Genomic DNA, 27895 nt, shown 5'->3' on the forward strand with positions numbered 1-27895 from the left:
TTGTCTTTTTTTGAAACATACATACTGTCTTTTTCATAATTTAAAAATGCAGTCTTGGTACATTCCTTGTTTTTAACTTTAAGGTAAGATTTAACACTTATCTTCATAAACAAGAGAAGAAAGGCAGCCATTAACATATAATACTCCCTTATTAAATACATTTATTTGGGTATTTCTGCCATATGATATTTGATACTTGGCAGTTGCATGCAGGTTATATTTCTAAATTTAGTGGTGATTTTTAGAAACTTCATTTTGAAATAATTTTATATTTACAGAAATGTTTTAAAGGTAATACGAGGAATTTCCATACATCATTTATTTAATTTCCCCAGTATTAACCTGTACATAGTCATAGTACCTTATCTAAATTAAGAAATTAACATTGGTACAATACTGTTAGGTAAATTTCAGAGTTTTTCCAAATTTCCCTAGTTTTCTCATATCCTTTTGTGTTTTAAGATCCAGTCTGGACACTAAGATTACATTAGCTGTCATGTCTCTTTTTAAGTGTCCTTCAGGCTCTTAGGGTTTCTGCAGCTTTGTTTCTCATTACATTTTAAAGTGTTCAGGTATTTTGTAAGTTGTCTCCAGTTTTAGTTTGCCTGATGATTTCTCATGATTAGCTTGAAGTTATGAATTTGGGCGCAGAATACCACTAGAGGTGATCATGTCCTTTGCTTTTCATCATATGTAACTTTTTACTAGTGATGTTAACTTGGAGCACTTACACGGTATCTGCTAGGTTTCTTTCTTAAGTGTCCTGTTTTCCCCCGTTTCTAAAAGCAGGTCACTGCAGCCCACACTCAAGAGGAGATAAACAGCCCCTCACCCCGCAGGAAGAGTATTAAGGAACTTGTGACATTTCGTTGTTGTTTGTCTCTCTTCCATTTGTTGTTTTTCTTACTTCTAGAGTACTCATTTTGTCTTGGATCTGTACTCTAGTTATTTTACTTTTGTATGTGTGCTTCCCATTTCATTTTTCCTGCTCTGTGATGTGAGGTATTCCTTGGATTTAATATTCACTGTAAATGAGTCAGTAACCATTTCCCTCGTTATTTACTGAAGCTTTCAATTTAAAAATCAGGTTTCTCAGCCACAAAAAGTGCTTTTTTGTGTTTGTTGCATTTGGATTTCACGTGTTTGTTTGTGTTTTCATTTTGTCCCCCTAGGGACACTATTTTACCTGTGTTCTCCATGTTTATTCTCATTTTCCTTCTAAATGCTGTGGCTTCTTAGATACACCATTACCTTTTCCCTTGTGGCTCATTTGGGCTCCAGTCTGGTTACTGAAATATTCCTAATGGTGATAAACTTACAGATGATTAGAAGGAAAATACATCATTTATCTGTAATGTTAAGGGCAGATATTGGCCCCTTGTCGGTCATTGACAAAAGTCTTTGTATTCTAGTTTTTCCCTAGTTTGAAGACTAGGGAAGTTTTAGTTCATTTTTAACTTCTCTCAAAAAGACAAGAGTTGGCCATAAATTTCCTCCTGGGTTCATCCCTATAGGCGAAGTCCTGGTCTTTACCTTAGGATCCTCTCTTTGGTGTCTAATGTTATTTGCTCAGTTCAGGGTGGGCAAGAAGCCCTATACTTTACAGTATCTTCCTCAGAGACTCATTAGCTGTGAAGTCTCAGAGAATCTGCATGATCAAGGCATAGTGCTATAAATGGAAAATGGTTGAGAGGTGGGTGAGGGAGGGATCTCTCTCCAAGTCATTTTTTGAGGTATCTTTATAAAAGTAAAAATTAAGTTCTGTGAATCACTTTGGAAAGTGATTGGAGAGTATATGTCTAAACAAAGTGACATTCTCTGAACTAGTTCTAGGGGCTGTTTATTCATGTAATTCAGGTTTCCTTTATCTCTGTTTCACTTCCCAACAATACATGCACACCAGTACCTATAATTATGAATTAGCTGTGTAATATAGACCTCATTTCATTATAATACAAAACAGTTAATGATATCACTTTAAGCTCATGGTATTTTTAGTCTCATTTCTAGTGTTCTGGAGCTGATAGCTCGCTCATAAATATCGAAATACCTTGTTACATTAAAATACGTGTTTAATAGAAACACTATTGGCACAATCCATCTTGGTAATACAAATGTGAGGTTTTTTGGTCTTAAAGCAGAGGTTCTTGAAAAATGGATCATAGGTTTCTGGAGGACTTGAGTTTTTTGATATTTATCATGCACTGAGGATTTCCAAATTTGTATTCCCTTTCTAGACCTTTCCTGTTCTTTCCAGCTCACATATCCAGCTGTCTGTTTAACATCCTTCAGTTTGTTGTTTCATAAGCATCTTAAATTTAATATAACTCATGTTTCTTTGCCAAATCATCTCCATTTTGCAGAGAGATAATACCAAAAATTCTGGACTTGATCCTTGATGCTTCTTTTTCTAATTCCTTATCTAATCACTAAGTCCTGTTAACTGTGCTTTCAAATATATACTGAATCCAAGCACTTCTTACTAGCTCTACTTCTTTTAAAGTTAATTTTCTCTTGCTCTTTCAGATTTTTGGCATATTGGCATTTGTAACATTTTTGTGATAATAAGTCTTCATGACATTTATACTTCATTTTTTTTTTTTTGAATCTCATTTTGTTGCCCTCGGTAGAGTGCCCTGACACCATATTTTACAGCAATCTCAAACTCTTGAGCTCAAGCAATCCTCTTGTCTCACTTCCCAAGTACCTAACACTACAGGTGCCCGCCATGATCAGCCTGGCTATTTTTAGAGATGGGTCTCACTCTTGCTCAGGCTGATCTTGAACTACTGAGCTCAAGCATCCACCTACCTCAGCCTCCTCAAGTTTCAGGATTACAGGCATGAGCCACTAAAGTGTGGCCCTTTATTTCTTTTTAAGATCCATTATTCTGGAGATTTTTCTGTTGCTTTTTTCCACCAACCCCCCCCCCCCCCACCGCCCCACAAAACAAAACCAAACCAGCTTTTACTATTCTTTTCTGATTTCCATTATGATTTCTGTTTGGAGACTCTTAAGAACTGTATTTTAGAATTTCCAAATATAAGTGTTTCTTATTTTCTATTTGTTAAAATTGATGTCAGAAAATATATATAACACTGGTTCTTTGGCATTTATTGAGATTTGCTTTCTGGTTTGGTGTTCAGTTACCTTTTGTGGTTCATTGTATTCCTGGGTAGAATATGTACCTTGCAGTTATTTGTAAGTTTTCTGAATTCTGTATTTTTAAGGTGTATTTTTACTAACATGTTTGTTTTACCAGTTATTAAGAGAAATGTGTTAAATTCTCCTGCTAGCATCAATAATTTGTCAGCTTCTTGTAATTCTGACTTTTAATATTTTAAATGGTCTTTTTAACTTAATATTTTAATAGCTTTTCAAAACTATTTCTTATTCAGTATGTAGTGACTATTTTTTTTTTGCCTTTGTTTTTTGCCTTTAACTCCATTTTGTCTGATATTAATATAATTGTGTGAGTCATTCGGCTTCAGTTGTCATGTCTCCATTAATTTTGACTTTTCTTCTTACATTTTAAGTTTATTTCTTATACTTTGTATATAATGGAAATCTTTTACAGTTTGGAGCTGATACCTGTGGTTTCATTGATGAACCTCCATTTTTTGCGACGCCTGATATATGGCATAAATGTTTATTTTTACCTTCTTCTTTTTTTTTTTTTTTTTTTTTTTTTTTTGCAGTTTTGGCCAGGACTGGGTTTGAATCCGCCACCTCCGGCATATCGGGCTGGCGCCCTACTCCATTGAGCCACAGGCGCTGCCCCTATTTTTACCTTCTTACTTTGTGCTTTCTTTCTTTTTTTTTTTTTTTGAGACAGCATCTCACTTTGTAGCCCCAGGTAGAGTGCTCCTGGCGTCATAAGCTCATAGCAACTTCAGACTCCTGGGCTCAAGGGATTCTCTTGCCTCAGCCTCCCCAGTAGCTGGGATTACAGGCACTTGCCACAATGCCCAGCTGTTTTTAGAGGCAGGGTCTTGCTCTAGCTCAGGCTAGTCTGGAACTTGTGAGCTCAGGCTATCCAAACCCACCTGCCTCAGCCTCCCAGAGTGCTGGGATGACAGGCGTAAGCCACCACACCCGGCTGTGTATTTTCTAATTAATTTAGATCTTTCAAGTTCTCTCTCCCTTTTCTGTCCTTTTGGATTAAGATTTCTTTATTTTCTACTTTTCCTGTTCATTGAGAAGTCATGTATTATGTATATAGTTGATTACAGTTCAAACTGAAATAGGATTTCCACCTTCCATTTAAATAACACATGATCCATATTATAGGTTATCATCCTTGTATTAAACTTCTCTTTGTCTGTCTTATTTTATGTGGAGTTGCATTTTTTTCCCTTGTACTTTCTGGGACTCATTGTAGAGTTTTTCTTTATTTTGATTACTCATTTTCTGGGGAGGTCTGAAGAATGTGCTCTAAGCTCTTTTTGCTTTATATACATTTTATTTCTAGGTAATAATGTCAAAATTTTCATATTCAGGGCATCTTCTTCCAAATTTGTCATCCAAACTATTTGATTCCTTCAGCTGAGAACTAAACTTTCTGTTTCAGCTGGTTCATAAAAAGTTTTAGGGCCTTTGTAAAATTAGGCTACGGCTTTGTGGTACCAAAGCTGTTTATTATTTTGAAACATAAATTAGCTGTTTGTTATTTTTGTTTTAGTTTTTCATTTCAACTGTGTCTCATAATTTTATTTATACCTATATAGTAGGACATTTATTTTACTAGTTTTTCTGCAAGAAATAACTGCTGTTGTTCAAATTACAGGAGTGAATTAAAACAAAAAACAAAGGATTTTACTAGCAAGGAACTTGGGGTTCTCTGAAGTTTAAAATATAGTTTTCTATTGGCATCTCAGAATATGGGAAACTAATGACCACTTGCAGAGTATGTTTTGTATTTGCTCTAGAATGTATATTACTCAAAAATAAAAAATAAAGTGGGAGTAGCAAAAGCAAAATGAGAAAGTCGTACAATGTATTATAAACACCAGTGGTTTTCAAAATGCTGTCCCTGGACCAGTAGTTCAGGATTACCAGTGAACTTGTTAGAAATGAAAATTCACGGGTTCCATTTCAGACCCCTCTGAGTTTTAAAGGTCAGTCTTTTGACCTGTTATCCAGGTGATACTGATACTTGTTAAAGCTTGAGAACCACTGATGGTACACACTAAAACAAGATGGTACACAATACTTGATTTGTTCCATTTGTAGGTGTGTACATTGCTAGTCATTTTTTTAGACAAAAGTGTTAATAGATAAATACACGGTGGCCATAAAGTTTGAACTTTATGTATTTGATTAATAATAAATTTGTGAAAACATTACTCAGTTTAACTTTTATTCAAGCAATTTTTGCTTTCTTATATAGAAGGGATTATTTTTCTCTCAATTATGTCATGAATTAACATTCAACTGAAACTGCCTAACACTCATCATACTTCTTGATGAGAAAAGTTATGATCAACGTGAGAGTAAGATATGGAGGAAGTTAGTGATTCAAAATACTTACTAATACTGAAATCTTAATTGAATGTAACGTTAATGAAATTAATGCAACTCTTTACCTTTCCTCCTATCCCCACTTAAGCAATAGTTTTCAAATTACTATAAAGGCCTTTTTAAGTCTGTTTAATGCCTGACCATCAAAAAGTTATCAAAAGGACTCAAAATACATTATAATATTCTTATTTTAAACAAAATCCTGTGGGAAAGTAGGGCTGTAGAAACTAGGGTTGTACTTCCTGAAATAGGTTTTTGTATTTAGTAGTTCTTGAAATTCATTACATTATGGTATGTGGAAGTGATTGTAAATTGTTTTGAACTAACTTGATTTAGTATTGGAACAACTTTCTGTGGAGATAATTTGTATTATATGTGCATATAGTTTAAAGTCTTTAAATAATGATAATATTTTGTTATAATTCTTTATATGTTTTTCTTTCAGGAGAGAAATAGAAACAAACAATAACCATATGGAGATGTCCTGTTAAAATTACAACACTAATGATGTAGACTCTGGAAATGCCTAATAAGTCAAAGAAGACATTATTAAAGCTTTTTTTCTGCTTAAGGTGACATCTTTGAACACTTTAACACAAAATTGACTCTTCTTGTAATGGTTTTCATCAGCGCATCTGCCCTTATACTCTCACCAAACACACTTGAGAACTGTAACTTCGTCAAGCACTTTCTGTCCTGAAGCTTTTACCAGTATCTGCTGTCTTTTGTAATTATGCATCCTAGCTAAGGCACAGAAGACTGAATGAATGCAAGGATTCATTAACTCTTTGAATTTGTTAAATACTAACAGTTAACCATTAGAAGTGGTTTAATCAGATGTAAGAGTCACACTGCTTCAACTTTTCTTTGTTGTAGTTTTTAAATTGTCAATTTTTAGCTATTTGACAGATTAAAAGCAAAATAATCATGCCATATTTAGTCCTGGAGTTCGAGTCTAAATGTTTATGTGAAAAATTATTGTAGTAAACTTTTAATATGGCAAAGCAACCTTAAGCTCTATTTTAGCCAAATAAAACATAATCTGAAATTATATTAGAACATTTCCCTTGTCTTCAAACTGTTTGGTGTAACAGAATATTGATATGCAGCTTGGTGGATTTCACCAGTTAATGCACATTCTTCTCCCCTCCTTCCCTCAATAATATGTATATTGAAAAATGTGCATTTGTCTGAGGAATTATTTTGTTTGCTACCACTTAATGAATCTCAAAATTTTGAGTAAATGTACCTCAGTCTAATCAGACTTTTTATGACCTTTATAATTACATTTAAAACCCTTATTCCTATTTCTGGGTGTTTGCAAGCCTGATTGCTATCATGAAGTAAAAATTTATTACTCTAGGTATTCACTAGCTAAATAAACATAGTTCTTGTTTAGCAAGCATATACTGTTCCTCAGCTCTTTTCTCCAGCTTTTGCAGTGTCCTGGCATCCTTAAAATACTTTGAAAATATGGCCTTGATCCATGGATTAAATCAGTATCTAAGTGAATGTGTTGATGTTTTATTGATCAGATCTATATAAGTGGGAATACATATATCTGGGTATTCTTATAGTTATCTTTTTAACATCTTATTTTTTTCATTAATTACATATCAACATTAATTTTGTATCTTGAAGCAAATTGATTTTGTATAATTAAATATGTCAAGCATCTGTATTAATTGATTTGATGGCATAAGGTTATGAAAATAATGTACTGCCCCTTATGTTACTGTTTTGAGAGGAGAAAGCTATGTAGAAAGATATGTTAAGGGTGAAAATAGCAATACAGTAGATTTGAAGACCTTGATGTTTTGCATTACTCCGTTTATGTTTACATCATGTTTAGAAATGTTTTCATTTACTATGGTCTTTGGTCACTTCAACTCAAAAATCTAGTGTCAGATTTTCTTTGAGGCTTTCATTTATGATTTTTTTTGTATAGTGTTTTCTTAAAATATACAAATACTGTATTTAAGTGAAAAAAAAAATACAGTATTTGTAGAGAACCATAGCTTCTACACAGTTTTTGGTAGTCCCAGTGTAGTTACATCAGTGTTTACTGAAGGGAACATTAAAATTTTAATGGTATATTATAAAACAAAGACTTTCTTAAAGGAAAATTGCACCTATTTTACCTTTTTAAGAGTAAGCCATGAAATCTTATAACATGTCTCATTACTATTTATAATGAAAATTGGCATTTGGGTATAGTCTTCACAATAATGTTCTCCATCTCTTAGGACTAAATAGTTGGGACATGTCAAAGATGACTGTTGTCATTCTGAAGGTCCTATTACTTTAAAAGGGGGACCTTGTAGGAAGGATCTGAGTCCTCCCCCTGAGGTTCTCTTTTTCTTGGTGCTTTATTAGCAACTCTGGATATTTTTATAAAACTAGTTACATTATAAATGGATTCAAACTTGTTCAATTTACATTAGGTTTTTATGTAAGATTGTCATGGAAGCACCCAGCAAGCAGGCTTGATTGCAGTAGACTCAGCTAGGGTTAAGAAAATGTATGTGAGAGTCTATTCCTGGTACATCCCAGTGCCTTTAACCTGGATTTCTAATCTGAAAGGAAATGGGTACAGCATTCCTTTGGAAAAAAAGCCCTTTTTCTTTTTCAGTTGATAATTTTGTGTATTTCTCATTTACGTTTTCTCCAGAGCACCCACCTTCTCTTCCTTCTTGGTCTGTCATTGTATTGCAAAATGTTTTTCCTCTAAATGAAATTATTACTTGTGTCAAGAACAGCAAATAGAATGTTTCTTAACCATGGGGACCAAAAGGGAGAGAGCCTGGAGTCGCCTGGGGTCTACAAGAGGAAACACAATCAAATGTTTGAGTAATCACAAATTAAGACATTATTGGCCCAGTAAATTTTCTTGCCTAATGTTTTTCCAAGTTCTGGTTTGAATGTTTCTTATTAAAGTTATCTTATGTGGGTATTTTATTTTGAAAGGTATTAATAGTTTGTATATTTAACAGTAAGGAGGAAAATGTAACCAAAATTAGTATTTCTTCTCTATACATATTGGTACTTGAAGATTTCTTTCAAAAGAAACCCAGCCTTTTCCTAATTTTAGTCCTTAATTCCTCTTTCTAACTTAAGTGATCTTTCTAATTCAAAAGCTGTGTTCTTTTTGAATACCATGCATGGGGGTTAAGCTGATGTTAAAACAGTTTGCAATAAAAAAAAGAATCAGCTTAAGTCATTTAATCATTTCAAGTGCATTCTGCATCTTTTAAAAATAAGTTTGAGAAATTTGAGAGAATTGTGTTTTCATTTAGTTTTGCGTATCTTTTGTTATGCCATGTAAATTCCCTTTTACGTATGATTAAAGGAAGGTTATGATAAAATGATTAGTTCATTTACATTCACTTGTAGCAATTACATGAGAATTTGAATTTTGTCGTGTTTGGGTTTGTTCATTCCTGTGAATGATGGTACAGTTAGGTGAGATTTTCTGTTATGGTACCCAAACTCACCATTGGTCCTCTTTAATCTTTGAGGGTTTCAATAAAAATTGTTCACTCATACCTGTGTTCTTTCCATTTTATCTTTATTAATATGTATTGCCTTCCTGAAAACATTAACATTTTTGCTTTCTTTCTAATGAATTCCCTGATAGATGTATCTTTCAAATATGAATAGATTATTTGCTCCCTCTAGTTGGTCATTGAAGTAAGTGAATTAAAGGGAGGATAGCAGTTTATCCTCATCTTTACCCATTCCAATGAGCTTACTGAATTATATGCTTGCTCTTCATACTAAACTCACAGCAAAAGAGAAAGAGAAGGCCTGTTTATTTTTTTCTTGTAGGAGGCAGTAGTGGCTAATAATCTTGTACCCACTCTTGGTACCAAGGAATGCTTTTCTGACATTGTACACTGGCCTTCTGGGGTTGATGGAGTTTGTATGGACAGGATCATGGTAACTGGATGTCGCAGATTATTGCTGGGTTGTTTAAGGTATTGTACTCCTAAAACCAGCAGGACTCTTACAACACTGCTGGCCTGTGACCAGGTCTTAAAAGAATCACCCCACATGGTGTCATCATTAGAGTCCTCCTTCCTACTCGTCTAAAGGGAAGGTTTTTGTCATCAGTGTACGTACAGTTTAGGCCAGTCATTTGTACTTGGGACTTAATTTGTTTAGTGTTACTAGATTGAGTAATTGTAGTCTGTGAAGCAAAATATTCTTCCAGTCATAAGTTAACAATTTAAGGCTATTTGTACTTTTGAATCATAGTACTTGCCAAATACATACTTGCCAGTACATAATCTTAGTATCTTCTTTTCCTCATTTCTCTTGGTGCAATAGTTAGAATTTCTGTATATCACTCACACATAGTAATGGAAGTTTATTTATGAATAGTATACTAAATTCAGAATTTGTCACCTCTGTAATTTTAGTTATATGTACAACATTGGGTCTAAATGTAAATTAGAAGTTGGTTTTGTAGTATGCACTGAAGGTATAAGTATAGGATTGGTAAGAGGTAAATTCCTTAACCCCTTTTGCCCCTTCAAAGTACACACTTAAAGATTTAGATATTAGAATGTCTTTTTCTTTTCTTTTTTTTTGAGACAGTCTCACTCTGTTGCCTTTGATACAGTGCTGTGGCATCATAGCTCACAGCACCCTCAAACTCTTGGGTTCAAGTGATCTTCTTGCCTCAGCCTTCTGAGTAGCTGGGACTGCAGTTGCCCACAACAGTGCCCCGCTAATTTTAGAGATGGGGTCTCATTCTTGCTCAGGCTGGTCTCAGAAACATTTTGCAGTGGTTCTCAACCTGTGGGTCGCAACCTACAGGAACTGTATTAAAGGTCCACGGCATTATTGGATATGTCTAAGAGAGACCTATAACAAGAATGGAATCATCATCTAAGGAAAATTTTACAATTAGTAGTTGAAAGATCAGACTTAGTTATTTCTAACTGGTAGAAATGACTGCGCAAGTCATTTCTGTTAATAGTGCCACTACTAATAAAATCATGAGTTTGGAGGAGACTGCATCTAAGGTTCTTTGCAGTTCTGAGATTTTGTGATTCGTGATTTAAATAGCAAGTTTTGTAGGTGCTAGTTTTGTATTTCTAGCAATAGTGAATGTTTTTTATTTTATTTTTTTGGAGGTAAGTTTGGAGATAATGATTTTTTTTTTTTTTTAAGAGATAAGGTCTCACTCTGTTGCCCAGGTTGGAGAGTAGTTATGTCATCTTCACTCACTGCAGTCCACCTGCCTCAGCCTCCTAGAGTAGCTGGGACTATAGGTGTACTTCACCATGGTGGGCTAATTCTTTTTTTGTAGAGGTTGGGTTTTGCTTTGTGGTCCAGGCTGGTGGCCTCAAGCAGTCCTCCCACCTCAGCCTCCCAAAGTTCTGGGATTACAGGTGTGACCCATTGTTCCCATCACTGATGTGATTTTTAATAGTCATCCGTTAATACAGAGTATATGTAATGAGTAACCCAAACAATGTTTTGTTGGTTGAATCTGATCAAATATGACCTCTAGTTTCAGTGAGTTTTGAAGTCTAATGGTACAAAATCCCCATTTTCCCACAATATTAGTAGAGATAAGGAAGAGGAGATGTATGTCCCAAAGAAATCCAAGGATTTTTTCCCCCGGTTTGCTGCCATTTCATATTCTTTGTATTTTTTTAAAAAACAGATTTTTAGAAATTTTACAAAAAACTTGGAAAGACCTTCAGAATTGCCATATACTCAGTATCCAGTTTTCTCTGTTATTAACATCTTACAAATAAATGAACTAATATTGATACTAACTAAAATGCATTAACTAAAATACTTTTTTTTTTTTTTTTTTCAGATTTCCTTAGTTTTTACCTGGTATCCTTTTTCTAGTGGGGATCCCATCAAGGATACATTACTTTTAGTTGTTATGTCTCTTTGGATTCTGCTGTGATTTCTTGGACATGTTTTAGATGACCTCGATAGTATTGAAGAGTACCAGTCAGATATTTTGTAAAATGCTCCTCCTCTGGAATTTGGCCAGTGTTTTTATGCTTAGACTGGAGTATGAGCTTTCAAGAGGAAGTGCATGTAAGTAAAGTGCCACTTTTATCACGTCATATCAAGGATATATCATATCAAGGATATATACCACCACTATTTTATGACTCGTGATGTTGACCACCTGGCTGAGATAGTGTGTGTTAGGTTGTTTCACTTCATGTTACTCTTTCGTCTTCCTTCTTTCTTCACAGTACTTGTTGGAAAGAAGTCACAGCCCACACTTGAATGAGAAACTGCTCTTTTTACATTCTTGTATTTTCAAAGAGGAAGACAAGAATCTCTTTTATTACTATTTATTCTTACCCCAGTAAGCTTGTGTGCTAGTACATTTTTGCTTGCGTCCTTTTAGAACTCCCTTTCATTTTCTCATTTTTTAATAGGGTGATTAGCTATTAGAGGAATTCTAACGTAGACTCATACCTACCTACCTGAATTTATTGTAATTATGTGTGTAGAGGAACAATGATTCTAATAAAAGGACTGAAGATGTAGTAGATTTAGATGATGGTGAAAAACCTTGTTCTTTTATGTATAGGTGGGAACTGATAGTCATTCTGATTTGTCTGGGTGGCAAAACTTGAGGTAGGTGTATGGTTAGAATGGTGCATTTCTTTGAATCACTCTGAAGTGATGGTGTCTGGTTTTGATCTAATTATTTTGAACCACTTTTGAGGCTGCTGTGAAATGGTCAAGGTCATGGACTTTGAAGCCTGATCTACCCTGGAATCCTAGGTCCTCTATGCAACAAAGCCTCAGTTTTCTGGTTAAACAAAGGTTACAGAAATGATAATGGAACCTATTTCAGAAGGATTAAATGAAGTAGTACTTACAAGTGTTTAGTACAATCCCTGGGCCCATGGCAAGCTCTCAAAAGTTAACTATTCTCTTTGTTTATTATGGAGAATTTAGAGTTTATTGATTGCCACGCAAGATTTCTTATGGTAATCTTTGCTGCTTGGACACAGCTTACAGCTTAGCGGTTGTAGTCAAAGTTGATTACTTTCAACTCATATAGTTAGAACATTGTTATCCTCAGAATAGCCACTGTGTGAGTAAAGCTTCGTTAAATTATAATTTATAGTTGATTTTGCTGCTTTTGGTTTCCATGTTCTTGAGGACTGTCAGCCATGCCTTTTCCAAGTAAGCAAAATGTAACAATACAGAGTTCATTCTGCTAGAGCAGATGGCAGGACCAAAGGTGCATTTGGGGAAGGCAAACATGGGAAACTAATGATCAGAAAACCTATGAACATAGAAAATTAAAGAAGCCAAAGGTGAAAATTAGATAAGAAGTCTTTTTTTTTTTTTTTTTTTTGAGACAGAGCCTCAAGCTGTCGCCCTAGGTAAGGTGCCTGTGGCATCATGGCTCACAGCAAGCTCCAACTTCTGGGCTTAAGTGATTGTGTTGCCTAAGCCTCCCAAGTAGGTGGGACGACAGGTGCCTGTCACAGTGCCCGGCTATTTTTTTGGTTGTAGTTGTCCTTGTCAGTCAGGCCCGGGCTGGGTTCGAACCCGCCAGCTCTGGTATATGTGGCTGGTGCCTTAGCCACTTGAGCTATAGGTGCTAAGCCATAGATAAGAAGTCTTTAGATTTGCTTATTACCCCTTGATATATAGAGTCTTCATCAGTGAAACTACAACTGTAGAAGGAAGAGGTACTTGGTATGCTCAAAATGCGATGGTAGTTCTAACTATTCTAGTAAATATACTCAAATGAAAGAGTGCGTTGAGATAAAAAGTTCACAAAATGTAATAGTGAGCAACATAATACTATTGCATGCTAATATTAAAGCTAATGCTCTCAACAGGTACGTTAAATTTACTGTTTCTACTTGGACTTGCTGGATTAACTGACTTGTGTCTCCTGGAAAGCACCCAGTGCCGATCACAATTAGTACTTGTCCCTCAGAGCTGTTTTCTAGTTCCCTGTTCGGAATGCCTATCAAGAATCTTTGGTGCTTCTTTCTGAACTTGTTTATTCCAGTTGTACTTTATTATGAGATTTAAACATGTGAATTGATAAAAGGACTGAAGAAGAGTTGTTTCTAAGAAGGTTAAGTTGACTGCTTTGGAGACTCCTGATATAGGTGAGTTGTCTGGTTTGAAAACTAAAAGCTTGAGAAAAAACATCATAAAAATGCAGAAGTTTGTATTGAGTTTGCAAGTGTATTCTTAGTTCCCCCTGCACTGGGAAATCTTAGATAACAACTTATAGGTGTTGTTTATTGAGGAAGAACATGAGAGAATTCAAATTCTCATTCAAAGAAAATGTCTTGGATGTATTAAGTAATTTAAGTACTTAATATTTAAAAAAATATTAAAATATTAAGTATAAAATATTTTAAATAAAAATGTTTAAGGTAGGTTTGTATCACTTTGTAATCCATTTCTTAACTAATATCTCATAATTTAACACTGTTCATTTTTAAAATTTTAACCTAGATTACATATTTTAAAGTCCAGAAGCACTTTCTTCCTCTGCATTAAAAAAGGTGACCATTTTCTGCCTGTGGCCACATGTGAATATGTGTAATGATACACTGTTAATATCTTTTCAAATAAATGCAATAAAGAGAAAGAAGTATTCATGCCACTTAGAAAATATATGTTAGTACTTACATATTTAAGTATCTAAATTATGAGAAATATTTCTAGTATGAAATGCTAGAGAAAAGAAATGTATCCAGCAACAATTCCTAATATCTAACTTTAAGGGCACTAACCATGTCAAATCTTAGGAATTCCTTTTTTAGGTGGGCACTGGTTTTGGTTTCAGCTGTATAAGCTGTTCCCCCACCCCTCAAGCTCCCTTTTAAATGGAAAAAAATGTGTAAGGAAGAGGAAGTTAGTCATAAAATATCTGTCTTGACATTATGTAGCCTGGGTTTTCCAGCTAGGCTTGTTTTGTTTTAATTTCCTGTTTCTTTCCAGGCAATATTTGAAAGGTCAAACATTAAAAAAAAAAAAAAATGGAATGCATATCAATAGCATATATATGTAGAAATAAACCACTTATTTAGATCAGTGTTGATTTTCATGGGCAACTAGTTTAAACAAAATAACAACAAAAAAAGATTTCACAGTAGACATTTTGAATAGCTTTCCAGGGAAGGTTCACATTTGAAAGACTTTAATACAGCGGTTCAACCTGTGGGTCGCAACCCACAGGAACTGTATTAAAGGGCCGCAGCATTAGAGAACCGAAGCATTCAGAACCACTGCTTTAGTAACATAGCCACTCCTTCCCTTTTAGCTCATGCTCACAGTTTGATGAAGACAGCATTCTCAAAGAAATCACAACTTCTCCTGTTTTCAAGGGAAACCTTAAATCTTTCATCATTATGGAGCTCTTCTTATACACAATTCAAGAGTGTTGCACAGGCCCCCCGGAGACAGAGATTGCAGTATCTGCTATCTTACGTGGTTCTAAAGCAGTGGTTCTCAACCTTTCTAATGCTGCGGCCCTTTAATACAGTTCTGTGGGTCGCAACCCACAGGTTAAGAACCACTGTTCTCGAGTTTTGATACTTGGGTATACTTCCCAGGTATCTGGTCTTAATGGACTCTCATGATTTATTAACAGTAAAATTATCAAAAATGTCAAATTTGTAATATTTCCATGACATTAATCTTTATTAGCAGGTTAGGCAACAGTTAGTAGTTTCTGGGCCCCTTTCTGCACAAATTTTTGAGGAACCCCCAACAGCCTTTATGTGGATTATAGCTATTGATACATTTACCATATTAGAAATTAAAACTGAAAAAAGTTAAAGCATTTTTTGTTCTATTTAATAGAAAGTGCTGGATTTTCATTCTGCTTCTGCATTCAGTTGTTGCACTATCACTTGTCCCAGGAGTCTTCTGGAAAACACTGAACGTGCGTGAGAGAATGCAGATGAAAGCGTCTCAGTATCAGTTATGAATGTAACTTTGGCTTTGCAAATTCCGTTTGAGAACCACTCTTCTGTGGTGCCAGGGGTGATGGATCGTGGTGTTCACGCTCCTCTGTAAATGAAGGTCTCAGGAAGTTCAGTTGGAACACTTCCAGAGCAGCCCTGTTTACAGATGCTTCACTTGTCAGTGTCGATGCATTACGAGGCATCTACCTTATTGCATCATTACTTTTAATTATCATTGAATTGTTTTCATTAACTATATCATTTTCTTTCTTTTAATCATTATCTCGCTATATCTCATGCTTCAATGCATGTAAAAACAATGTGAGTAGTAGTGATTTAACTGTAAAAATAGGTTTGTTTGTTCTGAGACAGTCTCCCCCTTGCCGCAGGCTAGAGTGAGAGTGTCCTGGCATCAGCCTATCTCACAGCAACCTCAAACTCCTGGGCTCAGTGGATCTTCTTGCCTCAGCTTCCTGAGTAGGTGTGAGTAGGTGCCCACCATGATGCCTGGATAATTTTTTCTATTTTCAGTAGAGACAACGTCTCTCTCTTGACTCAGGCTGGTCTTGAACGTCTGAGCTCAAGTGATCATCCCGTCTGGGCCTCCCAGAGAGCTAGTATTACAGAGGTGAACCACTGGGCCTGGCCTGTAGAAATTAGTTTCGATTTATGTTTGATTTGTGCCACACAGTTAGTTTTGGTTTTATTTTTAAAGGGATTTTTGTAGGGATACTTTGAAGGGAAGTATCCATTTTTAACCTTGGCGTTCCTCATCTGTCCTAATCCCAGCTCTCTCAGGCCAGCATTCCCTTGTTTCATTTTTTTTCTCAGTTCTTTCAATAGCACTAATGGATTGACTGGTCAAGCTCTAAGCAAAGGTAGAGGTAAATCATTCATTCTTCTTCTCTACTTTCCTCTGCTGTGTTTCTCTCTTCTGTCCAGATCTGTACTCATCATTCCCTTTGTTAACCCGGGCCTCACCACCTTGTGCCTTGTCGCTCTGCTCCAGCCACACTGGCTGTCTTGTGTTCCTGCCAGCTGTCAGGTGTGTTTCCACGCCAGGGTTTATCTGTCCTCCCTGCTGGTGTCAGCTATTTCCTCCCTTCTGCAGGGCTCTATCAGAGAGCGTGTTCCCGATCACTCCCTCTGAAATAGTTACTCTGCCCTCTATTCCCTTGTCGTTTTTTTACTTCATAAAACTTTTTCTAAAATTTGTGTATGGCCATGTCTTTATTCTGTAAACTATGGTTTTCATGAGGAATTGGACTTTGTTTTCTTTGATTCTTTTACTGCCCGATACATGGAGCCCTCCATAGCTGCTGGGTCAGTGAGGGTCACGACTGTCCTCCACACCCTTTCTTAAATTGTGATGAATGGACTCGGTAACTGTTGATGTAGCCGTGGTGTTGCCAGGAGTCAGTCTGTGAACTGGTGATACATAGAATAGGAAAAAAGTGGTGCTGCTAGTTACAAAAAAAGCCATGTGATTTTCCTTCCTCCTCCAAGGGGAGGTTCCCTGCTCTATGATATCTCCAGTTCACCTTCAGTGTTCTACGTGGCTGCTCTGTCAAAGCCTTCTTCATTTCCTTCATTCCTCCTTCCTTCCTCCCTCCCTCCCTCCTTTCTTTCCAAAATTGTCTTTGATTCTCACTTAAACTGGATTTTATCTGGGTCAGGTAAAGTTTGGAAATACAGTATGATTTACCCTGAGGTAATAGAGTGCTGGAAAGGAACCAACAGGTCATTTAATCTCGTCTTCCAGTTTATAGATGAAGAAACAGGCTATTCCCCAGGTTCCTGTGAGTGAGCGATTAGGGTTTTAAGCCCAGATTTTCTAGTCTCCACATCAAAGTCACATGTGTCTATATCTGCGCCCTCAACCAACAACTGATTGAACACCACTAATCCTAAAATCTAAAATCTGAAATACTCCAAAATCGGAAACGTTTTGACTACCTCTGTGACACATAAAGGGAGTGCTTGCTAGAGCATTGTTGGATTAGGGCTGCTCCAACCAGTAAATATAATGCAAATACTACAAAATCTGAAATCTGAAATGCTTGTGGTCACAAGCATTTGAATAAGGAGTGCTCAAACCGTACATAAAAGCAACATTTATTCCCCTGCTTTCTTATTTGCAAAAATGAGTAACATCCTTGCTTAGCATTATTCTGAGAATTAAATGAAAATGCATGTTGCATGGCAGCTCCAAGTCTTCACCCAGCATCACCTTTCCTCCCGCCTCTCCTCTCTAGCAGTCCTGGCTATCTTCATCTGGAAGAGTTCTCTTTTCTCTTAATTTAGCTACTTTTTCCTTTTCTGCATTTATCTGCACACCCTGTATAGTTCTTTCTTAAAGCCATTGACTTTTCAAATTTCACATGACCAGAATTAGATCTAAGTGAAAATTTAAAAGCTTTATTTTAAAAGTTAGGCTACGTTTTAGAGATCGATGTTTCCTTGTTATTGAAGCATATATAACATTTTTCAGAAGTCTAACCCTCCAAATTCCTCTCTCTCTGCCATGTAGAAGAAATGCTTGATCAGAAAATGCCCATTATTTATGATGTGGGTGTGATGCCTCCAGTCAGGGAAAGTGATAAAGATTTCATCAAGTACACTTTTATGTGAGAGTTTTGAGACAGACTGTGTTATGGTACGTCGTTTCACGTGCAAGAAATACAGTTGACATCATCCTTTCTGATTGACCTGTGCAAGTTTCAACTTGCTTGGCTTATCGGTATTGCAGGAAAGGCTTCATTCGTTTTTGTTTAAATTTTTGTGTATCTCAAAACTTTTATAATGACCCACTCGTGTAATTCAGTGTGGCTCCTATTTGAATAATTACAAGGATAAATAAAATGAAACAATTACACAAAAGGACAGTAGAGGGAGCTATTGGAATTTGATTACATTTTCTGTTGGGTTTTAGCTTTTTTCTTCAAAACTAATGTTTTGACTTTGGCTTTCTCATCTCATCAATATGCAGAAAAGTTTTGTCATATTGAGGGATGTATATTGAGTTTGGGGGATTGCAAAATATGAGGCTTTATTTTTCTTCTATCTGCCCTACAATTCCATTATCACCTCTACCACTCCTGTAAAGGTAGCTGGTATAAGAATAATAATGATAATTTTCAAAATGTGTTTACGTCATGAGTGTAAATCCAGGCCATTAATATTAGCTGCTCTACAGGCAACTGTGTCTAATCGTGTTTTGGTTGGGCCTCTCGAGACCTGCTGGGCTTTACAAGTCTAACAAGGATCGCTTGCTTGGCAGTGAGCACTCTGCCCTGCCCTCCTTCAGGTGGATCATGAGACCTGAAAGAGTGAAGATTACAGGGTGGCTCCTGTGGCTCAAAGGGGTAGGGCGCCGGCCCCATATGCCAGAGGTGGCTGATTCAAACTCAGCCCTGGCCAAAAACTGCAAAAAGAAAAAAAAAAGAGTGAAGATTACAGCATCTTATGAAGTGCACTCATTAAAAGAGGTTGTACCTAGGACTTATCTAGTGTGTGTGCTTGTACGTGTGTGTGTGTGTATTGTATACAAGTGTGGTGGTTAGGGGGAGGCAAAAAATTTATTTCAGGGTTATCTCCACAATCTGTATGCCACATACACGTGCATGACCCATTTTTACTCTTTTTTTTTGGAGACAGCGGCTCATTATGTCCTCTGTAGTGTGCTGTGATGTCACAGCTCACAGCAATCTCAAGCTCTTGGGCTTAAGCCTTAGTTCTCTTGGCTAAGCCTCCCAGTAACTGGGACTACAGGCGCCCCCCACCCACCCTGCCCAGCTATTTTTTGTTGTTGTTGTTATTATTGTCATTGTTTAGCCGGCCCTGGCCGGGTTTGAATCGACCAGCCCTAGTGCATGTGGCCGGGTCCCTAACCACTGCTCAGCGCCGAGCCCCATTTCTACTCCTGATATTCTCATGTGCAGTCCCCATGTTGCCTTACCGGGGACCTTTTCGCCCCAAGTCTATCCTCCACACTTCGGCCATAGTCATCATTTTTTAAACATGACTCTGAATTTCTCTTCTTGGAATTTCTCCTTTTGTGTGAAAGTGCACAGAGATGTGTGGATACCCGAGGATGTTACATGCAGTGTTATTTGTAATAGCAAATTAAAAATGGGAGCTATTTTGTTCATTTAAAAAATAAATTGCTAACTACAGTGCATCTTAGAATGGGTACAGGGGAAACTTACTAAAGGCTGAATACAAATGTCTACATACAATAACTAAGAAAATGCCATGAAGGCTACGTTGAACAGTTTGATGAGAATATTTCAGATTGTATGTGAAACCAGAACATTGTACCCCTTGATTGCACTAATGTACACAGCTATGATTTAACAATTTAAAAATAAATAAATTGTGGCACTTCCATAAAATGAAATACTAATCTAGCCATTAATGCTAATATGGGAGGATGTTAATGTATTTTCTTAAATTAAAAAACTCGCATAGGCCAGGTGCGGTGGCTCATGCCTGGAATCCTAACATTTTGGAAGGCCAAGGAGGGAAGATTGCTCGATCCTAGGAGTTTGAGATCAGCCTAAGAGTGAGACCCCAACTCTATAAAAAATAGAGAAAGATTAGCTATTCACGGTGGCACATGCCTGTAGTACCAGCCACTCAGGAGGGTGGGACAGGAGGATCATTTGGGCCCAGGAGTTTGAGGTTACAGTGATGTATGATGACAATTTTACACAGCTGGGATGAGAGAGTGAGACGCTGTCTCAGAAACAAAAAGCACATAGTGATCTGTACTATGTATAAAATTTAATACACATTTGAAATTTAAGATACACATTTAATTTTAATTTATAATTTGAACTTAAATTTTGAGAGGATTTTATAGGTAGAATGTCTTGAAAGATGCACAAGGCGTTCCTAACAGTGGTTACCTCTGAAGAACATTGCTAGACTTGCTGGCTGTGGGGGAGGACAGAGAAGAGATTTTGCTTTTTCTTTACATTTTTCTTTAGTTTGAACAGTCTACCAAGAACTTATAATTTTATAAGCAAATTTGAATTGAAATGGGTAAATCTGTTCTTTTGAGGTTTGGTTTCAGCATCCTTGTCCCCTGAAGCTTTTTCATGCTCCCTTGGTCTGATTTTGATGGTGCTCCTTGGTGGTCACTGACTGAGAGGTGGCTACCTGTAACAGAACTCAGAGGGTTTCTAAAGTCTGGCATAAGTGTTAAAGTGTGACTCAGACTTCACCTGCTGTGCAATACAAGGCAAGAAGTTTAACCTCCTTTACTCTCAGTTTCTTTCTTTCTTTTTTTTTTTTTTAAATTATAGCTATGTACATTAATGCGATCATGGGGCACCATACACTGGTTTTATAGACCGTTTGACATATTTTCATCACACTGGTTAACATAGCCTTCCTGGCATTTTCTTAGTTATTGTATTAAGACATCTATATTCTACATTTAGTAAATTTCACATGTACCCTTGTAAGATGCACCACAGGTGTAATCCCACCAATCACCCTCCCTCCACCCGTCCTCCCCCTTCCCTCCCCTTCCTCTCCCTCTTCCCCATATTCTTAGGTTATAACTGGGTTATAGCTTTCATATGAAAGCCATAAATTAGTTTCATAGTAGGGCTAAGTACATTGGATACTTTTTCTTCCATTCTAGGGGGAATAATGATATTCCTGAAACATTCTTGGGAGGAGCAGAGTGAATTAATGCTGAGTTCCATCGTAGTAACAGGCAGAGGCAGGTGTTCAGTACGAGAGAACCCATGTCATTATTGAAAATGGAGATTGTTTTCTTCAGTATGGAGAATGATAAGCATTCTTGCAATGCCTTATTGAATAAATACAGCACTGCTGTTTACGCCGAGTTGATCTTGTGGCATGGCACTGTTCTCTAGACTTCTGTATCACATCATCCCTGGCCCATGTCTCAGTCATTCCAAGCCAGCTCTCAGCTAGTTGTTTGGATGAACAATCTTGGTGGCTTAATACTAAAGTCTGCTGACATGTTTCCAGGAGCCTCCTAATAGCTTACTTAAAAGGTGAATCTAATTGTGGCATCCAGGCACCTATTAGGAAGAGCACAGTTACAGAAAATTCAGAGCGAAGATGTGGAAGTTTCAAACCAACTGTACAGGGTGGCTGTAAATTTTGTGTGCAATTTTGAATTGCACACCAATTTTATGGCTACCCTGCATAAGTAATTTCTGTCTCCCCTGGTGTGAGTTTTATCTGTCCCATGTAGGAAGCAGAGTGTATCACCTGCCTGCAGCAGAGATCGTGTTTGGTCTTATAATTTGCCAGTATCACCCTTCGTATAAATTACCTCTTTTTAAAGACACTTCTCCCATAATGCCTTTTATTAAGCTTTTATTTTGAAATTCTAAGTCGCATTTGCCCTCTATCAGTCTTTTCAACACCAATTTTTGAGTGAAAGCATGAATGAATCAATGCATGGATTTTGCCCAAGTCTGAGAATACTTCTGAACATTTAATTATATGTCATCTATTTAATGAGGATGTCATCAAAGTGTTTCTTCTACTTCTTAAGAAGCATTTATGTGGTAAGAATCTCTGATCGACTGGATCTACAAAGATGTAAACACTACTAGCAGAGTTCATTTGTCTGGAAGGTGCTTCTGGCACCTGGCACTGCAGGAATGTGATGCGATGATGCATCCAGGTGAAATTCACATCAGAACAGAACCTGCAAAATCTCAGTGCTGCCTGTCTCCTTTAGTGCCTTTCAGCAACAAGAACGCCTGGTTTTAGCTTATCTGTTTCTTTTGACACTTTGCTTTTTATCAGCAAGAGAGATGTGGTGTTTTGTCTTCTGTTTTAAACCTCACTCCCCTTTTCCTCTATAAGAACAAATTAAAGATGTATTTTTCTTAATCTCTTAGATTGTTACCCCAGGAAATGAGTCAGTGAAAATGTTTGCATAAAAGAACAGTGGCAAAAATCTGTTCTTAATGAAATACATTGTTACAGCAAGAGGTCAGACATTCTTCTAGAGTGCCATGACCAAAGCTTTTGCCAACCAAGTTGATATGCCAAGTTAGATAACTGGTAGCAAGTACTGGGGTAGATTTGAAAAAAATGGCCCTGGATTGTTTCTTCTTTTTTTCCTTTCCCTGTAATTTAGCCTGCCCTATGACTGTTTAACCAACAGAACGCCATGGAAGTGACACTTAACCTAAGGGGTCCAACGCCTTAAGAAGTCTGGCAGCTTTTTTTTACTTCTGCAGTTTGGGGAGCCCTGCGTGGCTGTGTAAAAATCTGGCTACGCTGTTGGAGAGATTACATGATGGTTCACAGAGAAATACTGATTCATCTGAGTGTCCAAAGAAACCTCTGGATGACTTCAGTGTCATCCCTTTCTGACTAACACCAGGTGAGGCATCTGCAGAAGTGTGAGAGACATCAAACATTTTCCAAACTCTCTATCTTTTGTTGTGATTTGTTATTTAGCACTAGAAACCAAGACAAACTGTTGCTTGGATGTGGTGTGCTGCTATAACAAAAACCCGTACTGTAACTTACGGGTTTAGCTTTGGGACTCCAGAAGGGATCCTTAGTGAAGCCTCTAAGGTCAGGAAGGAAATTGTCATTAGAGGCCAGAGAAAATACACAACCCATACAGCTTAACATAAAGTTGATACGATGGAAAATGAAACGCTTAATGAACTTGTGGTTCTAGCTCTTTGCATTTGTTCAGTAGAGTCTCCTCAATGACCTACTAAGAATGGCATCAATATTCCCACTGGTAAGGTGAGGACATTAAGGAAAGGAGGGTACAATATCTTTACCCACTATCACACTTGGTGGGTTGCAGAGTCATAGCTTTAACACAATTTGGTGAAGGGAGTTTCAGGCAATGAGACTCTTTTGGCTGTATATGAAAAGCTATCAACACTTAGAGAGATGAACTAAAAAAGAAACTCTTTAGGTTTTGAGTAGAATCCGAAGCAAACCTTTCCAAGCAGGGAGGCCTTAGAGATTTGGCAGGTGTGTCTGGGTCAAATGTGTTCATATTACAAGGAAACGAGAAAGGTTATGCTGTTAGCACAGGAAGGCCAGCCACTGGGCCATGTCATGCAGCCCCAGAATCAGTCTCCACAGAAAGGCTTTGGATTCTGTTTCAGTGATACACCATGGCCAACTCACGGAGATTTTCCCAAGGCTTATGAAATCTTAGAAAATATTGTGGAACAGTAGCTGTATAATCAAAGCACAAGAGAGACAGTTTCTTCAGATTGGTTGCACAGTGGGCAAAACTGTACCTTGTACTGGAGAACGATTGGTGAGTTCTTAAAATCTACCCCTTCATGTGGAGAACATTAATTTCCTTGTTGATAGCTGGAATCGCTATGCAAAAGGCTGTGAATGATTATCCAGGACAGTGACCTTCACACCCCCCGGAGGAAGCAGCATCTCTGTAGAGTGAGGCAAGAGCAGGCATGGCAGCAGCCACTTCCGACGGGCCTGGAAGGAAGCAGAGCACGATGGATACGGATTGACAGAAATTTCCCAAAGAAGAGACTGATGGGTTTGGCATGTAGAGAGATGTGGTCCCAATATTAACTGGGGGAGGTAGTCTCACTTGGTTGCCTGGGCTAGAGAACAGTGACATCATAGCTCACAGCAAACTCAAACTCCTGGGCTCAAGCCATCCTCCTGCCTCAGCCTCCCGAGGAGCTGGGACGAGAGGCACAGGCCACCATGTCTGGTTAACTTTTTTATTTTGTCAAGACACCCCTCAGCCTCCCAGAGTGCAATGTTTATGGGCATGAGTCATGAGATTTGGCCCTGAAAGTGCTTTTTTTAGAATCAGATTCCTCCATGGTGATCAGCTCCAGCTACCAGAGAAAATAAGTCAAGGGGTTGTCAGCACCCTTGCCCTGATGTCCTGATTTGAATCCTGTTAGGAGAAGGTAGACAAGGGTCTCTGATCCCAGAACTTACTGAAGACTTTATGAAGATCTCACTGAAGTTACAATGAGCTAGGATGGAGGGATTAGGGGCATAAACTTTTATCTCTCTTTTGGGTAACTGTGTTCACCCAGTTATCTTACTCAGTTCTTATGAGGGGTGAAGCCCACACATTAAATTGGCCAGATTGGAAAAAAGAGTGCAATGTGGAGTGGAGGTGACTGGGCTGTGGAGCCGTGGCTGGGCACTGCCCTCTCACTGCAGCATGCCCGGTTGCTATTGATGTTCTGCATCCTGGTGCTATAAGAGCTCATCAATTTCAAGGGGATTTTTCCAACGGAGTGGACTGCTAGGCCTCTAGCTCTATCCCTGTGATATGACCAAAACAATGTAGAATTACAAGGGGAGAAAAGGAATTCAAAGCCATTATTAAGGACATAAAGGCCACCAGGGTTATTGAGAAATGCAGTTCACTACAATAGTGCAGTGAGGCCATTGAAAAGGCTAACAGGAGCTAAACGTTCCCATTACGATAGATTATTGCCATTGAATTCAGTGACCAAGGCTGGGCTCTTAACTAGAAGTTCAAATGGGAAAGGATCTGCTTTCAATTTTACACAATTATCAGGAGAATTTATTTCTTCAAAGATTGTTGCACTGAGAGCCTCAATTCTTTGCCAGTTGTTTGCTGGAGGCCATTCTCAGTTACTTGGAGCCAGCAAGGGAGAGAGTCTGTTAGCAAGGTGGAAATTACAGCCTCTTGTAATCTAATCACAAAGTGCCACCTCAAAGCTGAGGTAGGTAGGCTATTGGTAAGAAGCAAGTTGGTCGAGGGCATAATCATATAGGCTGTGGGTACCACTCAGAGGTGGGGAGTAGTGGAGACCATCTTAAAGTCTGCTCACCACACTCCTCGATATAGAGTAAGTGACGGTGACTTTAGAATGTACACTAACTGACGTGACAGCCCATCAGAATTAATTGTTAATTCTGATAATGTTCAGGAAGCAGTCGGATTCCTGACAGCAATGTACATGAGGCTCGAAAATTGACCACTGGGACACTACAGGGACAGTTACATTCTGGCCCCCAATACCTAAAAGAGAGCTCAGCACTTCATTAGATTATTTGGATTTTGGAAACAATACCATCTTGCCTCAGTTTGTTCAGGCTGCTGTAACAGAAGACCATAGATTGGGTGGCTTATAAACAACAAACATTTATTTCTCACAATTCTGGAATCTGAGAAACCCAAAAATAAGATGTCAGCAGATAGAGTATCTAGTGAGGGCTCTCCTCCTGGCTCACAGATGCTGGCTTCTTGCTGTGTCCTCACATGGTGATGGGGGCAAGGCACCTCTCTGAGCATTAATCTCACTGCTCTTATGAAGTAATTGTATCCAAAGGCCCCATCTTCAAATACTGGGAATTAGATTTCAACATACCAATTTGGGGGCTCCTAAGCATTTGGTCTATAGCACATCTCATTTAGGCGTTTTGTTGAGCCCAAACAATGTATAAAATGACCAGAAAATGTCCCAAATTTAGCTGAGGCTCTGAGGAGCAAGCAGAGAGAGAGACGGTGCAACAGGCCATTTCAACAGCCCATACTCAGGGCTTATAAACTGCAGGATCTCTTTGAACTACAGATAAATATATTACTGATAACTATGCTCATTAAAGACTTTGGCAAAGAGCAACTGGTTTCCTGATGGTTGAACTAAAATTAAAGCTCATGGCATCTCCTGGGTGGCAGCAGCTGTTTAGACCTGTGACAGCTTTGGAAGATTGATTTGTAATGAGGTCCAGTCAGCACAATAGCCTAAATTCAAATCAACCTCTGTTCAATACACCTAAGGGCTGGTATCTTTTCTTTTTACTGACATTTGGGCTGTGACTAACAATATCTGGCTAAGCCCCTGGGTAATGAGTAACTGGTATATTATTAATATATGGGGTGACCATATATATTCGTTATATATAAAGTTCGTGTGTGATTTAAAATTGCACACTACTTCAAATTGCACATGAATTTTATGGCCACGCTATATAACATTAATATAATAAAACCATGTATCTGAGAGGTTGTGGACTCTGAAAAGCCATTGCAGCAGCCAGAAGGGACATTTGTGTAACCCATATGAACCCTGTTGCGAAGAAGTCACACTGGGTTAAGACTAAGTGAGGTGATGTGGCTGGTGAGGCCTGCACAGCCCTGGTGGGTGGCATCACGACCTGAACTGCCATTCTATACTGAGTTCATTTGTAGTGTCACTTTCTGGGTCAGTTTTCATTGACTGATTTTTCTCCTGGCTATAAGGTTGCATTTCTTGATGCTTCACTTGTCTGATAATTTTTAGTTGGCACAGTATATCTTAAGAAGTTGAGTGCCTAGTCATTGTCTTTCTTTAAAAAATATTTAAGTTTTTTCTGTATACTAGACCTCCAGAAAAATTATTGAATTTTTTTTTTTTTTTTTAGCTGTTTTTGGCTGGGGCCAGGTTTGAACCCACCACCTCCCGTATATGGGGCCGGTGCCCTACTCCTTTGAGCCACAGGCACCACCCTGAATTTTATTTTGATGGGCTAGATGTGTTACTTGCATTTTTGAAGTTTGTTTTATTAAGATATATTAGGGAAGGTCTAGAGCAGTGATTTTTAACCAGTGTGCCATGAGAGGATCTCAGATGTGCTGTTCGAATTTTTAAAGATAATTTGTTAAATTATTTTTAAAAGAGGTTCAAAGCACAGTAAATATATTCTTTTTTTTGTCCTTTTTTTTTTTTTTTGAACAACATAATTTAAGTGTGCCCCAGAAGTTTAACTATAGGTTTAAGTGTGCCATGAGATGAAAAAGGTTGAAAAACAGTGGTCTAGAGTAATCTTTATTCTAAGGTTAGTTTAACTCTACTCTGTAAAGACACAGGTAAGTTTTAACAAGAGGATCAGAAATATAAGCCATACAACCAACACTAAGTGTAAGAAAGGTGGGGCGGCGCCTGTGGCTCAAGGAGTAGGGCGCCGGTCCCATATGCCGGAGGTGGCGGGTTCAAACCCAGCCCCGGCCAAAAAACCACAAAAAAAAAAAAAAGAAAGCTGGAGTGGGCATATTAACATCAGTCAAAGGTGACTCAGGATAAGGAACAAAACCAGAGATAATGAAAGGAATGACAGACAGGACTGGAAAGCAGATTGGCAGTGTATTATAAAGTTAATCATAAATGGAGCATGTATCTTAGTGATCTCATACTTCGGTATCTACAAGAGAAATTAAACCATATACCACCAAAAGAACTATATGCAAATACTGATAGCAGTTCTATTAATAATTACAAAACCTAGAATCAACCTAGATGCCTATCAACTTTGAACAGATAAATACATTTTAATACATTTATGTGATGAAATACTCATCAGTAAAAAGAACAAACTATTATATATGCAATATTACGTGTAAGTCTCAAAAGCACTATAATTTCATCCATATGACCTTCTGAAAAAGGCAAATC

At 37.6% G+C, this 27895-nt stretch overlaps 1 protein-coding gene across 6 annotated transcripts in view; it reads left to right on the forward strand.

Moving 5' to 3' along the window:
• YTHDF3 (YTH N6-methyladenosine RNA binding protein F3) overlaps nt 1-9063 on the forward strand; it is a 39775-nt gene extending 30712 nt beyond the window's left edge. For all 6 annotated transcript variants that reach the window (XM_053559635.1, XM_053559638.1, XM_053559633.1 and 3 more), the window contains one exon: nt 5966-9063. In XM_053559635.1, the coding sequence (XP_053415610.1) occupies nt 5966-5989 (24 nt within the window). In that variant the 3' untranslated portion in view covers nt 5990-9063. The remainder of the gene's footprint in view (nt 1-5965) is intronic.
• Nucleotides 9064-27895: the final 18832 nt, after the last annotated feature.

The sequence above is a fragment of the Nycticebus coucang genome, chromosome 13, assembly GCF_027406575.1.
Source record: "Nycticebus coucang isolate mNycCou1 chromosome 13, mNycCou1.pri, whole genome shotgun sequence".
Classification (NCBI taxonomy): domain Eukaryota; kingdom Metazoa; phylum Chordata; class Mammalia; order Primates; family Lorisidae; genus Nycticebus; species Nycticebus coucang.